This window comes from Mustelus asterias, chromosome 9, assembly GCF_964213995.1.
Source record: "Mustelus asterias chromosome 9, sMusAst1.hap1.1, whole genome shotgun sequence".
NCBI lineage: Eukaryota > Metazoa > Chordata > Chondrichthyes > Carcharhiniformes > Triakidae > Mustelus > Mustelus asterias.
In genome coordinates, this window is record NC_135809.1 from 79,029,816 (window position 1) to 79,047,391 (window position 17,576).

The 17,576-nt window shown below is 44.3% G+C and overlaps 1 protein-coding gene across 1 annotated transcript in view; it reads left to right on the plus strand.

Moving 5' to 3' along the window:
• Positions 1–17,576, plus strand: part of f2 (coagulation factor II (thrombin)) — a 55,419-nt gene that overhangs the window by 23,537 nt on the left and 14,306 nt on the right. The window contains exons 6-11 of the mRNA XM_078220405.1: positions 791–927; positions 2,137–2,427; positions 3,604–3,723; positions 5,930–6,053; positions 7,429–7,596; positions 11,910–12,083. Of these exons, the coding sequence (XP_078076531.1) occupies positions 791–927; positions 2,137–2,427; positions 3,604–3,723; positions 5,930–6,053; positions 7,429–7,596; positions 11,910–12,083 (1,014 nt within the window). The remainder of the gene's footprint in view (positions 1–790; positions 928–2,136; positions 2,428–3,603; positions 3,724–5,929; positions 6,054–7,428; positions 7,597–11,909; positions 12,084–17,576) is intronic.

Sequence of the window (17,576 nt, forward strand, 5' to 3'; positions counted from 1 at the left end):
TTCGATCAGACAGCCAGTTACCTATCCAATCGGCCAACTTTCCCTCTATCCCACACCTCCTCACTTTCATCATAAGCCGACCATGGGGGACCTTATCAAACGCCTTACTAAAATCCATGTATATGACATCAACTGCCCTACCTTCATCAACACACTTAGTTACCTCCTCAAAAAAATCAATCAAATTTGTGAGGCACGACTTGCCCTTCACGAATCCGTGCTGACTATCCTGGATTAATCCGCATCTTTCTAAATGGTCGTAAATCCCATCCCTAAGGACCTTTTCCATCAATTTACCAACCACCGAAGTAAGACTAACCGGTCTATAATTACCAGGGTCATTTCTATTCCCTTTCTTAAACAGAGGAACAACATTCGCCACTCTCCAGTCCTCTGGCACCATCCCCGTGGACAGTGAGGACCCAAGTGAAATGTCAGCGATGATGGCAAGAAGCTCTTAGTTAGCCACCAAGTGACTCAAATAGCAAATGGGTCAAAACTGTTGCCACCTTCCCTGCCACAGGCAAGATGGCATGGCAGAGGGACGACGATGGACTGTTGACACCTGCGCACCCACCTTCCCTCGCCATTTTACAGCCCCATGCCCATCCCCTCCCTGCCTCTCAGCCTGTCCTGAGGGAGCTGGTAAAATTCAGCCTATTAACTCTGTCTTACTCTTTACAGGTGCTGCCTGACTTGTTGAGTATTTCCAGCATTTTCTATTTTTATACTGCATGAATCTTGTTTTTTTTCTGACTACTAATTGGTCAATTTATATTTTTATATTCAGATACAATCCAGAAACACACAACCAATCTGACCTCATTAAGAACTACTGCCGAAATCCTAGCGACAGTAACATGGGGCCCTGGTGTTACACTAAAGACCCAAAAGTTGAAGCAGAAGCATGTTACGTTTCACTTTGCGGTGAGTCATATTTTCTTGCTTATTTCTTTCCCAGATTCAAATAGCTGCATTTTCTGTGAATGTTGTGTGTATTGTCTCAAATGGTTTGGGTCATTTCGGTGCTGTGGGAGGGGCAATATCACAATTGCAGGGATTCAAGGGAGTTACGAGGGAGATGAGCACAGGTATGAGATGTACCAAAGTATTTTATGTCGAGCAAACCTCACCCTGCACAGACACTCCACTCGGACCATTGGCGTTTCTGCTGGTTTGAAGAAAATTTTCTCACTCATCAGGAACAGGATTTTCCATCCCCACACCTCACCCCCCGCCCCCTCCCCCCCCCCCCCCCCCTGCGCTGTGTGTTTGCTGCCCACCATTGGCCAGTAGTGGGATCTTGATTTTGCAGTCCTGCTGCTGTCAATGGGATCTCCCGTTGTTCGCACTCTCCCCCACTGGGGAACCCGCGTCGCCATCCATAGAACTGGAAGATCCCGTAAACAGGAACAGCTGGAAAATTTGGAAATTCTGTTAGTTTTTTTTTACTTCTTACCCATCCTAATGTGAAGGCTGGTAACCAGCAGGCAATCCTGTAACTTGTCCAAGTGGCAGTTCTCATTCAAAGGCAGTGAGCTACTAAACCATTGTGGGGGTGGGAGAGGATATCACAATCACACTTAAATACCCAAATCCCTGCTCAAACAACCTTTGACACTGCACAAGCAGAGGGGCGACTGGAAAGCAATCAGGAGCAATGGCCTGAGATGACTTTCTCCACCTTCCCTATCGTATATGCGGAGATTTGCAGCATCCTGGCTGAGAACAGCAAACACAGGACAGACCCAGGACCTTCCAGGACTGCATGACTCTATGACAAATAATGCTGTAGATTCATGGGGACATTACCATCATTTTCTGTACATTGAACCTCCTTTAGCTGTTCACATGTAACAAGTAGTGAAGTATCCCAAGTTCATGCTATGTACATGAAATGCCTGGGTGACCCCTGCCTAATTTTCCCTCATTCCCTCTAAGCTCTGGCTCACCATTCAGACTCAAACACGGATGTGGTCAGCTGAAAATGTACAAGCAGCAACCAATCAGACAAATACAGCTCTTAGCTTAGGGGATTTGTACACAGTAGATGTGGCTCAGAATGATGGGCCATTTCCAATGTGAAAATTAAGGGATGTTCAGCCAGAGTTTACAGATACGTTTTTGCTCCTACAGGTGAAGAATTGCCACCATTACCGACAAAACCCCCGAAACCAGACTCACAAGTTCCTTGCATCCCAAATCAGGGAGGAGGTTACAGAGGAACTCTGAATGTGACTCGAACTGGAAAGCATTGCCTGGCTTGGCACTCTCAATATCACAAGCACAATATTACCAGAGAGAAAATGATATTAGAAAATCTCGAAGAGAACTACTGTAGGAATCCAGACGATGATGAAGATGGTGTCTGGTGCTACATCAATGACCCTGAAAAAAATATGGATTACTGTGAACTCAACTATTGTGGTAAGCTAGCAGAAGGTGCTGCTTATGCAGATTCCAGTCACCACAAAGATCTTGTCAATGTTGTATATAATGTGCATGTTACATTTGTGGGAAAACAGCTAGTATGACATCAGGATTTGGTGTCATTGAGATATCCATTGCAACAATGGCACACAGAATACTGCACTCTGAGCTTTTGAAATGGTGAGTATTGCCAGATAGAAAGAAAAAGGTCCATCTGAGTCACCTCCTATCCTCTTGATAGGTGCACAATCTTTATTTATTTATTTATTAGTGTCATAAGTAGGCTTACATTAACACTGCAATGAAGTTACTGTGAAAATCCACTAGACACCTGTTCGGGAACACTGAGGGAGAATTTAGCATGGCCAATGAACCTAACCAGCACAGTTTTTTGGACTGTGGGAGGAAACCGGAGCACCCGGAGGAAACCCACGCAGACACAAAGAGAACATGTAGACTCCACACAGTCATCCAAGCCAGATATCGAACCTGGGTCCCTGGCACTCTGAGGCAACAGTGCTAACCACGGTGCCACCGTGCTGCTCATTACATTGATAATGGAGTTGTTTCAAAGGAATCAATCAGCAGAGGATTCATGAAACAACTGTAGAATCTTTATAGAGACCCCAAAAAAGGACAACGTGCCAAGTGTGAAGACAGCTTAGTTTAGATTGCCAACTTAGAAATAGCAGTCAAGAATTTAACATTATTGAGGTCTATGGATTAAAAGAAAGTGAAAGCAGGTCATTGTGCATGTGTATTAGTAAAAGAACATGAAGCAGAAACCTTTTTTGAAATTATTTTAATAGGATGTGAGCATTGCTGGCACTAGGTTGGCCTGGGGGGGGTTATGAGGGTCATGATATGTGGTTAGAGGGGCATGAGTTGGCATGGGTGGGGCTTAGGAAGTGTGCGAGGGTAAGGGTTGAGGGCTGGAGGGGTGTTTTTTTGTTTAATTCTTTATGTTTTGGAGCACAGAAGCAGATCTTACTCTGAGTGTCGTTCCCCCCGCCGCCCCCAACTTAACGAAATCCTGACCTGTGGGCTGACATTTTTAAAAGTCGGGTTGACTCAGCTGGTAAATCTTCTGACTCTGTGCACTCAACCAAGATGACGAAATTTGCATTTCAAACCGATTGTACGTACTTAGTAATGTTTCTTTTCACCCGACAGACGATCTTGCGGATGTATTTGAAATCCTAGATGAGGACGAAATCGCAATGGCTGGTCGAACAACGGAGACTGACTTTCAAACCTCCTTTGATCCAAAATATTTTGGTGAAGGAGAGAGCGGTAAGTTCAGTTATGTTCCTCCCAGTGTTATTAACTGGAAATCAGTTATCTCTTTGTTCAGCTCCCCCCTCCTCCCCTCACTCCACCCTCCACCAGCACTGGACTGCTGTTGACTGGATGCTATGAATGAGCCTTGGCCAAGCTTGGACAATCCTGTGTAGAGTATATTGCGAATGACTCTTACATGTGAAACTGATTTGCAGGAGAGTTTTTCATCAGGGGCAGTATGGTGTAAGGAAAATTAGGGCTGGGAGACATCAGTAAGGGGGTCTTTATTGGGACTTGCGACCGGCGTCCAGCCAATTGAGAGTCTCCCAGGCCCTTTTTTTTAGCGTAATCAGCCCTCTGCCAAACATTGGCTGGTACACACGACTGCCACAGTTCAGTGGTGGTGAAGGGAATGAATGTTTGTGGATGTGGTGCCAATCAAGCGGGCTGTTTTGTCCTGGATATGTCAAGCTTCTTAAGTGTTGTTGGAGCTGCACCCATCCAGGCAAGTGGAGAGTATTCCATCACACTTCTGACTTGTGCCTTGTAGATTGTGTATGGGCTTTGAGAGGTGAGGAGGTGAGTTATACCCCACAGGATTCCTGGCCTTTGACCAGCTCTGGTAGCCGCAGTATTTATATGCCTAGTCCAGTTCAGTTTCTGAAGATGGTTGGGCCTAGGACACTACCTTGAGGAAATCCTGCAGTGATGTCCTGGGACTGAGATGATTGACCTCCAACAATCACAACCATCGTCCTTTATGCTGGGTCTGAGTCCAATCAGCGGAGATTTTCCCATTGATTCCTACTATCTCCAGTTTTGCTCGGGCTCCTTAATATCAACACTTGGTCAAATGCTATCTTGATGTCAAGGGCAGTCGCTTTTACCTCACATCTGCAGTTTTTTCTTTTGTCCATGTTTGAACCAGGGTTGTTATGTGGTTAGGAGCTGAGGGGACGTTGTGCAACCCAATCTGAGCGTCAGTGGGAAGGTTATTAAGTAAATGATGTTGGATAACATTGCCCATCCCCCTTTCCATCACTTTACTGATCATTGAGAGTAGACTGGTGGGGTAGCCAGTGGCTGGGTTGGATTTGTCCTGCTTTTTGCCTACAGGGCAGTTTTTCACATTGCCAAGTTAAGACCAATATTGTAATTGTACTGGAACAGATTGGCCAAGACATGGTTAATTCTGGAGTTCAAGTCTTCAATACTATTGCTGGAATATCGTCAGGGCCCATAGTCTTTGCAGTATCCAGTGCTTCAACCATTTCTTGATATCACGTGGAGTGAATGAAATTGTCTGAAGACTGGAATCTGTGATGCTGGGGACCCCTGGAGGAGTTCGTGATGGAGCATTCACTCAGCACTTCTGGCTGAAGATTGTTGCAAATTCAGCCTTATCTTTTTCATGGATGTGCTGGGCTCCTCCATCATGGAGGATGGGGGTATTTGTGGAGCCTCCTCCTCCAATGAGTTGCTCAATTGTCCACCATTATTCACAGCTGGATGTGGCAGGACTGCAGAACTTAGATCTGATCCATTAGTGGTGGAATTGTTTAGCTCTGCCTATTACTTGCTGCTTATGCTTTTTGGCATGCAAGGAGTCCTGTGTTGTAGCTTCACCAGACTGACACCTCATTTTTAGGTATGCCTGGTGCTGCTCCTGGCATGCTGTCCTGCATTCTCCATTGGTCCAGGGTTTCATGGACCGATGCATCTGCGACAGGCAGGTTAGTGAGGATGAGATGTGGTAATTTTAATGCTAGAATTTGGGCCTCTCTTCCAGTTATCCGTACTCTACTCTGTTCTTACCCTGATGTATTCCAGACCCTACCATCACCCACCATTGTGCTCCATATCCTGTTACACCACTCCTAATACTGCACTTTTCAGCTGCTGACCACGACATCACTCAACAGTGAACCATCCTACTCCATCGTGTCCCTATTATGTCATGATGGGGACACACTAACCACCATATCAGTTTCCTCCTGGTTGCTTGTGGGCATTAGAGTCCCCTGGCAGGATTAAAAATGTAAGGGCTGTACTGAGGCTTGGCCTCTCTAAAAGGTAAGACAGACCAACGGGAGAATTCAATGTTGTAATGGAACAACTTTAGCCTGTTCGCAGAATGCTCTGACATTCGACTGGTTTTAACATAAGGTCAAATGGATGTTTTAAACACGGATTGATTCAGCATGCTCTCTGTTTCTAGAATGTGGTCTGAGAATGTTGTTTGAACGCAAGAACCAAGAAGATAAAGGAGAGAGGCTTTTGATGGAATCCATCAAAGGACGGATAGTGCGTGGCGATGCTGTTGAAATAGGGAGTGCCCCATGGTAATGTCTTTCCTACCTATGTGTTTATGTTTAATGGCTTATACAGGAGGAAAGGTTTGCAAAGGGAATCAATGAGCCAGCCTTGATGATACTCAAGTGCATTGTTCCGATCATAAAGTGTTATGGGGACAGTGGGTGTAAAAGGCAGTGAAGTGTCCGATCATCCATGTCATATTAAATGGCAAAGCAGGCTCGATGGGCTTACTGCTGTTCCTGTGTTCCTGGCCTGCAGTACAGCTTTACAATTGGAAAGGTACAAGGCCAAAAAGTGAGTGTTGGCAGCCATTTCAGCAAGACCGCTTCTTATATATAAATAGGTAAAAAATGTTGTGGCTTTCCTTGTTATCCACAGGGTGGGGAAGGGAATCCCAGTGAGAACTCTGGCCTTGTGACCTTGTGTATTCCTCCCTTGTTATTTCATAGCCACAATCCAAATTAACGAAAGGACAGAATTCAACAGCATTACCAACGGAAAGTTTTTAATCTTCCGAATTCATTGACTGCACTGGAGTGCTTCCTGGATATTACTAAGTGCTACTCCCCATGTCCAGCCAAAGAGTCCTAAAATCCAAGCCCACTGCTGTCCATGCCTCATGTCCCCAGGTTGTACCTTCCTGTAGGGTGTCTCTGGATGGTGGTCAGAAGTGGGAACCTTGGCTGTTATTTCTCCTCATTAGATCAAGATGCTCAGACTAAATGTAGTGATGAGGTAATTCGGCACAAACCAGCAGTCAAATAGGAAGTCTTGCTGCATCCACGTTCTTCAGCATTATGAAGTGTGTTGGAATAACTTGAGGGTGTGAAGGGCACTATATAAATTCAAGCTCTTTCCTGGAATCATAGAATCCCTACAATGCAGAAAGAGGCCATTCAGCCCAATGAGTCTGCACCGACTCTTCAAAAGAGTATCCCACCCAGGCTACCCCCTGCTTTATTCCCATAACCCCATGCATTTACCATGGCTAATCCGCCTAACCTGCACCCTTTTGGACTGTGGGAGGAAACCGGAACACCTGGAGGAAACCCACATAGACAGAATGAGCGTGCAAGCTCTATACAGACAGTGGCCCAAGGCTGGAATTGAACCCAGGTCCCTGGTGCTGTGATGCAGCAGTGCTAACCATTATGCCACTGTGCCGCCCTTGTTCCAAAGTCTTCTCATTGCTCATGAGACCTGACTTTACAACTCCAAAGGCCCAGTAAGTATGCTGCTGTTACCCATCTTGGCCTGGGTTTTAAGGCTATGGCCCCTTGTTCCGGATTCACATATTTTTCCCGGACTTTTCTCGCAAACTGAACAACTTGAGGTAATAATTTCCCAGCAGAATTCCAGCCTGATTCGTTTTTTTTTAATTTCCTCATTGTTCCTTAATAGGCAAGTGATGCTGTTTCGCAAAAGACCTCAGCAGCTGCTGTGCGGTGGCAGTCTAGTGAGTGACCAGTGGATTATTACCGCAGCACATTGTATCTTGTATCCACCATGGGACAAGAACTTCACGGCGAAAGATATTGTTGTCCGGCTTGGGAAGTATAATCGAACTGGGTAAGCCAAAGAGATACCAACCAACACCGTAAAAACAGATTTCCTGGTCATTTTCCATTACTCGTTTTAGGAGCTTGATGTGTGAAAATTGGCTGCTGTGCTTCCTACCTTGCACCAGTGTCTATTCTTTTTCAAAAGTACTTCATTAGCTGTAAAGCACTTAGAGATGTCCTAAGCTCATGAATGGCTCTTGCTATGAACAGCAAATCTTTTCTAAAACTCCATCCCTTAACCCGGAGAAGATAGGAAACCAAAAAACGTGGAACTGAGATTCAGGTTTCTTAGCTCTACTCTGCTTCTGATAATCTTTCTGTTCACAGAAATTATATTGGTTTATTCAGTGCCATTCCCAACAGTGAAGGACTTGAACAGTTTGGGAGTCAGATGGCAGAAATGATACTGTGTTGGCTTGCACTACAGAAACAATCCCTGCAATGAGATAGGCCAAAGGTGTGGTTGAAATTGGGCCCCAGGCCTCATTTTAATTAAGACTAATGGTCGGAATTTTAGCACCCCGCCTGCCACAGGAATCGGAGTGGGTGAAGGATGTACCATGGGAAGGTCTTTTGACCTTGGGCGGCATTTTGCAGTTTGCGTTGAGCGACCAGTAAAATCCCGCTAACTCACTGGTGAAACAACCATCGGTTTTAGGCCACTAACTGGGACACTCAGCAGAAGGATTTAATAGCAAGGGAAGTGGCAGTGGTCAGGCTGATCGCAAGGAGGATGAGGCAGATAGTGGGGAATGTGAGACAGGAAGGGAAGACAAATAGGAGGGGGAGGAAGTAGGAGGATCCAGAAGGAAAAGCAGTTCAGACTAGTATTCTTATTTCCCCTTTTCACAGTTTCTTTTTTCTGGGGAGGCAATTTTCTCTCTCGTCTCGAGGATTGCGGATGTGGTTCCTATATTCAAGAAGGGGAATAGGGATAGCCCAGGAAATTACCGACCGGTGAGTCTAACCTCAGTGGTTGGTAAGTTGATGGAGAAGATCCTGAGGGACAGCATTTATGAACATTTAGAGAAGTTTAGTATGCTCAAAAGTAGTCAGCACAGCTTTGTCAAAGGCAAATCGTGCCTTACGAGCCTGGTGGAGTTCTTTGAAAATGTGACTAAACACATTGACGAAGGAAAAGTGGTAGATGTGGTTTACATGGACTTCAGCAAGGCGTTCGATAAGGTCCCCCATGCAAGACTTCTCGAGAAAGTGAGAGGGCATGGGATCCAAGGGGCTGTTGCCTTGTGGATTCAGAACTGGCTTGCCTGAAGAAGGCAGAGAGTGGTTGTAGACGGGTCTTTTTCTGAATGGAGGTCGGTCACCAGTGGAGTGCCCCAGGAATTTGTTCTGGGACCCTTGCTGTTTGTCATTTTCATAAATGACCTGGATGAGGAAGTGGAGGGATGGGTTGATAAGTTTGCCGATGACATGAAGGTTGGTGGTGTTGTGGATAGGTTGGAGGGATGTCAGAAGCTGCAGCATGACATAGATAGGATGCAAGACTGGGCGGAGAATTGGCAGATGGACTTCAGCCCGGATAAATGTGTAGTGGTCCATTTTGGCAGGTCAAATGAAGGAGTATAATATCAAGAGTAAGACTCTTAGCAGTGTAGAGGATCAGAAGGACCTTGGGGTCCGGGTCCATAGGACTCTTAAATCAGCCTCGCAGGTAGAGGAGGTGGTTAAGAAGGCGTATGGTGTGCTGGCCTTCATCAATCGAAGGATTGAGTTTAGGAGTCGGGAGATAATGATGCAGCTTTATAAGACCCTCGTCAGACCCCACTTGGAGTACTGTGCTCAGTTCTGGTCGCCTCATTACAGGAGGGATGTGGAAATGATTGAAAAGGTGCAGAGAAGATTTACAAGGATGTTGCCTGGATTGGTTGGCATGCCTTATGAGGATAGGCTTAGGGAGCTCGGTCTTTTCTCCTTGGAGAGACGAAGGATGAGAGGTGACCTGATAGAGGTGTACAAGATGTTGAGAGGTATAGATCGGGTGGATTCTCGGAGGCTTTTTCCCAGGGCTGAAATGGCTGCTACGAGAGGACACAGGTTTAAGGTGCTAGGGAGTAGGTACAGAGGAGATGTCAGGGGTAAGTTTTTCACTCAGAGGGTGGTGGGTGATGGAATCGGCTGCCATCAGCAGTGGTGGAGGCAAACTCGATAGGGTCTTTTAAGAGACTTCTGGATGAGTACATGGGACTTAATAGGATTGAGGGTTATAGGTAAGCCTATATATAAGCCTAGGTAGGTAGGGACATGACCAGCGCAACTTGTGGGCCAAAGGGCCTGTTTGTGCTGTATTTTTTTCTATGTTCTATGTCTGTCTTTCTCACAGGCATGTTTGTTGCATTAATGATACCTTGAGTCACTAGTTAGGCCATACGTAAGTCCAGTTACCTGACTGTGGCAGACTAGTGCTGTATTTGTTCAGAGCAGCCCAATTTTGGGAAGGAATCCTTAACAGACTTTAGGCCCCTCATTAACATATTGCTAATGTGCCTGACAGCTTTTGGATGTAAATCTGGGACACAGACTCTTCAAACTGTAAGTGGGAGATGTGCTGATTGAATGCAGTCCATACTGCTAAATCAGTATACTTTACGATGCTGCTGTAGGACTGGGATGAGCACAGTAAGAAGTCTCACTATACCAGGTTAAAGTCCAAAAGATTTATTTGGAATCACGAGCTTTCGGAGCACTGCTCCTTCATCAGGTGAGTGGAGAGGTAGGTTCACAAACACGGCATATTTAGGCAGAGACACAATTGCAAGGTAATTACAGATTGGAATGTGAAGAATGGTTGGAATGTGAGTCTTTACAGGTAATCAAGTCGTTGCAGGCACAGATGGTGTGAGTGGAGAGAGGGATAATCACAGGTTAAAGAGGGTGTGAATTGTCTCAAGCCAGGACAGTTAGTAGGATTTTGCACACCCAGACAGTATAGTGGGTGTTACATGTAGTGTGACCCAAGATCCCAGTTGAGGCCAACCTCAAACAGAACATTGTTCACAGCAAACTACCAGGTCTTCAGGAGAACAGTGACCACGACACCACACAACCCTGCCACAGCAACCTCTGCAAGACGTGCCGGATCATCGACACGGATGCCATCATCTCACGTGAGAACACCATCTACCAGGTACACGGTACATACACTTGCAACTCGGCCAATGTTGTCTACCTGATACGCTGCAGGAAAGGATGTCCCGAGGCATGGTACATTGGGGAGGCCATGCAGACACTACGACAACGGATGAACGGACACTGCGTGGCAATCGCGAGGCAGGAGTGTTCCCTTCCAGTCAGGGAACACTTCAGCAGTTAAGGGCATTCAGCACCCGATCTTCGGGTAAGCGTTCTCCAAGGCAGCCTTCACGACACACCACAATGCAGAGTCACGGAGCAGAAACTGATAGCCAAGTTCCGCACACATGAGGACGGCCTCAACTGGGATCTTGGGTTCATGTCACACTACATGTAATCCCCACCATTTGGCCTGGGTTTGCAAAATCTCACTAACTGTCCTGGCTTGAGAGAATTCACACCTCTTTTACGTGTGATTATCCCTCTTTCCACTCGTGCTGTCTGTACCTGTAAAGACTCGCATTCCAACCATTCTTCACATTCCAATCTGTAATTATGTTGCAATTGTGTCTTTGCCTATATATGCCATGTTTGTGAACCTACCTCTCCACTCGCCTGATGAAGGAGCAGTGCTCCGAAAGCTCGTGATTCCAAATAAACCTGTTGGAATATACTTTACACCTTTTTTACACAGAAAAAATGGCCACAACTCATACCACTCTCTGCGACCAGTAGTTCATGAAAATGAAACGTAAACAGAAAATGCTGGAAAGTCTCAGCAGGTCTGACGGCATCTTTGGAGAGAGAATAGAGCTCATGCTTTGAGTCTGGATAACTCTTTGTCAGAGCTGTTCATGAAAATGCATGAGCATAAAGCCCTGGGTCTGTTTGTTTATTCACTGGAACCTGGGATAAACCAAAACTTAGGATAGCAGACTATTTGAAACATCTGGATCTCATAAACTCAGTTCCATAACCTGTACTTCACAGTGGAAGCACAGAGTTTAGAGCACATACATTAGGAACGTGTGGAAAGGTGAACCATGTTGCTTTGTAGAAAGGGAATTGTTTTTTCCTCAATTACTCTTCATTTCCAAATCTTCCCTTCTTCCAATATTTCTTTATTTCTTATGTGCTTTCCTTTCATTTTCTCTTTCCTGCCTACTTGCGATTCACCCTTTTGTTCTATCTGTGCCAGTATCATTTGTTGTTGATTCTTTTATCCTTTAGGTATGAAAGGAAAAGAGAAAAAATCTTTGCACTCGACAAAGTTATTGTTCATCCCAAATATGACTGGAAAACGAACCTTAATCGTGATATTGCCTTATTGCATTTGAAGAGACCCACTGTATTCACTGACTTTATATCACCCATCTGTCTACCCGACAAAGAGGTCACCAGCAGGTTAGTATTAAATGATATTTGGTCTTTTTACCTTTTTTGTGCTCTTAGACAGGCAACTAAGTTCTTGACCTTTTGGCCAAGATCAAGCGTCAGATCAAGCCCGAGATTTGGTGCAATGCCTTATCTTGTCAGCTTGGGTCTTATATGCCTCTTTTGAAGGGACCATGAATTGGATTCAATTGGAATTTGCATTTGGTTTTTGGAGTAAACAAGGAATGGATTTAGGTTTGCCCAGTCCATTCTGAGCATTGGCTTTGTAATTTTATGAATAGAGCAAAAAAAATTTTTTTAAAACAGAGATTGGCAATGAGGGGCACAAATGCCCAGACACTTAACTAATGATTTGAATGCTGATGTGGATGGAACATATAAGATCATGAGAAATAGCAGTAGGCCATTCAGCCCCATGAGCCTGCTCGGCCATTCAATAAGATCATGGCCGATCTGATTGTGGCCTCAACTCCACTTCCCTGCCAGATCCCCATAACCCTCAATTCCCTGTAGATCAAAAACCTGTCTAATTCGACCTTGAATACATTCAGTGACCCAGCCTCAATGCTCTTTGGGGAAGAGAATGCCACACACTAGCGACCCTCTGAGAAAATAAATTCCTCCTAATCTCCATCTTAAAATAAGGAGACCCCTTGTTTTTAAACTGTGTCTACTAGTTCAAGATTCCCCACCAAGGGAAAAAACGTTGGAAATACTTATAAGGTCAGGGAGAGAAAAACAGCATTCAGTTCAGGTTGATAACCTTTAGAATGGGGCTTGACTGCCTGAATCCAGTGTGGGCTTTCTAACAATGTCACTATCTGCTGCTTTACCTGGGAACAGAGCAGTTAATGGTACAGCTTCAAAGCTGTGTGTAAAACGTTAGAATCCCATTTGGTTAAAGTTTTCGGTTCCCTTTTACTCATGGATAGCTGGCAGATTTGCTCAAAATAATAAAAAATGCTGTCCTTTCTCAGGAAGGTTTAGGATTTACTGCCTCAGGGTAAAATCATACTTATAGAGTTGTTCAGTTATTGTGGAAAGTGCAGAGTGTGTGTTCGTACTGTTAATCTACGTTCCTTCCAAGGCAAGCCTTGAGATATGAAATGAGAAAATTATGATTGCTTACAACCCAAATGGTAAACAAGTGGCTTTGAAGGAAATGTCTCATTGGTACAGCGGGGTCTTGTTCACAATAACACTTATGTCCATAACAAACAGTAATCACCTATTCATGGTCCCCTAACGGTCTTAAACTTTCCTTGACAATTTGTAACAAGATGTCGTTGTTTGTAATTTATGGAGACAGCCTGGATCAAAAAGATCCCAAAGGTTATCTGTTGAAACACAGTAATATTGTTGATTCCTCTGTATGTCCTTTATATTGCCGAGCGCCATAAACAAACTTGCTGCTGAAAATCATACTTGATGTTGAATTCAAATAGACACGCCGGGGACCTAGGTATGAATGTAATCCTGAGGCGTGGGGTGTAAATCTCTTCCATTTAATAGGCTATGATAGCTTTGACTAAAGTTGACTTTGGGCAGTATCAGCTCATTTCCTCATGGGTATGTGTCTACCTAACACTGCCAATCTTAATCACTCAAGCCATACGTCAGGATTGGAAAATCTCATCAAGATTCAGTAGAAGGGGTTCTGCAGGTTTTAGGTATGAGCTGATAATCTCTACTTGCTAAATGGGTAGCACAGTGGTTAGCACTGCTGCCTCACAGCGCCAGGGATCCGGGTTCGATACCGGCCTTGGGTGACTGTGTGAAGTTTGCAAGTTCTTCCCCTGTGTGGGTTTCCCCTGTGTGCTCTGGTTTCCTCCCACAGTCCAAAGATGTGCGTGTTAGTGGATTAGTCATCGTAAATACGTGGGGTTATGGGGAAAGTGTGGAGGAGAGAGCCTGGGTAGAATCCTCTATCGGATACCATTATCCCATGGTTCTCTTGATATTATTACATGAAGGATCAATCTGATGGAGCAGGCCAGCAATGCGGTACAACATGTGATGATGCAATGTACCTTCATGCAGAAGGTGCACTGACGCACATCCATGATTCAGCATGCATTTAACTCCCTAACTCAGTAAGACAAACATGTGGATCTATGGAGCTTCCATTCTGCAAAGAAAAGATGATAACCTCTTCCTCATAACCTGAATTGTATTATTTTAATTTATCCGTTGGGGGATAAATGCCATTGAATTTGTCAGGTGTCAACAAGAAGGGTGAGTGAACCTCCCATTTCTATCAGCTGCTGCTTTCTTCCCCTTCCCAGCTATTTTCTCCCCTCCTTTCTGGAATGTGTTTGTGGTATAAGGGCGTGCTCTTACTTGCCCTTCACGCCACGCTCCCACTGCAATGAGGTTGGAGAATTTGGCAGCCAGCCAAATCTGCGTTCACTGCAGCGGGAGGGGAGAATTCCACCAGCGTGAATGGTGATAAGATTTCGGCCTAAGGGTCTGGTATATACGGGGTTAATGTGGGACTGAGTACAGTACCGCCCACACAGTGGTGTAAGAAGTCAGAAAATCGAGACCAAGGGTATGTTTGGTGTTGGCCAAAGAGGTGTTAAGATCTAGAAGTGGAAATAGCTCCTTGCCTGTACTCTTTAGTGTATAAATGTTACAGTAGTTAATAAAGACTAGCTGTTAACATACAGAAGACAACAAAGACTTCCTTATCAGGCATGTCCTGTAACCAATACCATTACAATATGGTGGCAGCTGGGGTTCAGAAAAGTCTCTATCTTGCAAGAATGCTACAAAACAAAGAAAGGGAAAATCTTCAACTTAAAGAAGCTCCCAAAGGAAGCTACAGATGCTGAGAAAAATCACCAGAGAAAGAAAATTTTTAAAAGAAAAGTGATTCGCAACTGTAGCAGGAGCCTGTCAAAATTGACAAACGTGGGAAGAACAGTGGGAGAGAGAAAGAAAAGGCAGATGAGGAGCCATTTTGAAAAAAAAAGACGCTCAGCCATTCCTAAAACATCAACAACTTTTAAACAACTTTAACTTGTGACCACTGATAAAATATTAAATGGCCATTCATCAAAGAAGCTTACCAAATCAGTTTGGACTCATCCCAGGGCCAAACTAAATGAAAAATTGGGTATTCTGGAGAACAGACTTTTAAACTCCTGGAAAAAAAATCAGTTTTAGTAAGAAATCAGAAAAAGTCCAGATTAATACATTTTTATCCTCGTTTGGTGAACTTGTTCATGACATAATCCTAATCAGTGCATTGATGAGTCCTTAACCAGCTTCCATGAAATATTAACAGCCTTTGAAAAATATTTTAACCTTTAAGCTGAGGAAAGTTCAGATCTTATAAAGAGATATAGAAAACCCCCAGGAAAGCAAAGAAAAGGCAAAAGGCAATACCTAAACCAACCACATAAAGGTGCCAGAGAGGCATATAACTTTTTGGAAGCCCAGTAATAGACCTTAATGGGAAGCCTGAGACAGAAGTCCCAAATGATTTCCTTTTTAAAGACATGGGCACATTTCCAGAACTGTACCAGAAGCTGACAGTGAATGAGAAAGAATAAGCTCTGTGATAGGCAGATCAGGAAAACAGTGTAATCAGAGAATGTTCATCTCAAAGCTGAATTGGAAGAACCCAACCTGAAATGCAGCCAAGCATGACAGCACACGAGAAAGGCACTCACAAGAGGTCATTGCCTTAAAAGACCTTTTAACCAAAAAAATCCTCTCCCTGGACAAACACAAGTACTTGGAAAAGATGTTGAATGTAATTTCAGAAAAGGCTGCGTTGGAGCTATCAGCAATGACAAAGCTATGTCATTGATAACTTGATAAAGACAATGATAAATTGATCTGCAGAGTGAGAAAACAAGAGCGGAACAAAAAAATAAAGGGTTGAAAGAGCTGCCATCAGGATTGGATTCAAAAACAGTTAATGGCCCCTCAGGAACTGTGATCGATAAAGAATACCTTCAGCAGCAGAGTGGCAGAACAGCAGAACAAACTCGATAAAATACTGTTAAATTACAAGAAAACTCAGGAAGCACTTGAACTTTGTAATGAAAAGGAAAATCTGTTGAAGAATCTTGAGATGCTATAAGGATCTCTCAGGTCAGAGTTTGTCATTCGGGAACATTACAAAGTGGGACTAAATGAATAAAGTGCCACTCCGAAAGAACTGATGAACTAGATTTTAGAGAGGGCTCAAGGATGTTCACTATTCCGGGAGGAAGCCGGAAGGTACAAGAATGAGTTGGCAGTGCTGAAGGAAACAGTTGCATGTTTGGAAGAAACCTTAGAAAAACATTGCCTTTGCAAAGAGACGTATGAGCAATGAAAATCAAGAAAACAGAATGGCAAGCAAAGGTGGAAAAAGCGTAAGGTCTTGGCGGAAGCACAGTTACAGAATGTGAGCTTGAAAGATAGTACAGAGGAATTATACCCTGCCAAGGAAAGTACCATCAGTGGAGAGAGGCATCATGGGGTAGAAGCCAACCCTCAGTCCAGCTTATGGGGTCACAAAGGCACAGGGAGATCCAAGTCAGCGAAAGCAATTCCTCAACCTCCCAACAGAACAATCTTGCTGGCACTGTGGTGTGAAGCACCTCCACAGGTGAGATCAGTGCCCTGCGAGTGACAGTACTTCCCCTGCAACAGACAGGGGCACTATGGCAAACTGGACAAGTCAGAAGTCTTTTCCCCAAAAATGCACAGAAGGCCCTAAGGTAATTAAGTCGAGATTCTGGGCCTTCATTCATCCCAATAAATGGTAATTGAACTAATTTTAAATTAGATTCAGGTGCCAGTGTGACAGTTCTGTTAGACAATGAACCATGACCTCTGGCTTCGAACAATGGACACTCCATCTTACAGGGCAGTGAGAGTCCAACTCCCAGCTAATGCTATTATTAGGAAAGCTCACCAATACCTCTACTTTCCCAGAAGGCTAAGGAAATTCAGCATGTCCACTAGGACTTACATCAATTTTTACAGATGCACCATAGAAAGTGGATGTATCACAGCTTGGTGTGGCTCCTGCTCTGATCAAGACCGCAAGAAACTACAAAGGGTTGTGAATGAAACACAGTCCATCATTCAAACCAACCTCCCATCCATTGACTCTGTCTACACTTCCCGCTGCCAATTTACCAGCTGATCAATATCAGTCTGCAGCCTCAGACTGTCCTCCTCATTATCAACAACCCCACCAATTTTTGTGTCATCGGCAGACTTACTAATTATACCTTCTACATTCACATCCAAGTCATTAATGTATATAACAAACAACATTAATGTATATAACAAACAGTACCGATCGCTGTGGTACACCGCTGGTCACAGGCTTCCAATCACAAAACAAGTCCTTCACCATCACCCTTTGCCTCCTATTAACAAGCCAATTTTGGATCCAATTTGGATCCCATGGGCTCTAACCTTTTGGAGCAGCTTTCCATGTGGGACCTTGTCAAAGATCTTACTGAAGTCCATGTAACCCACGTCAACTGAACT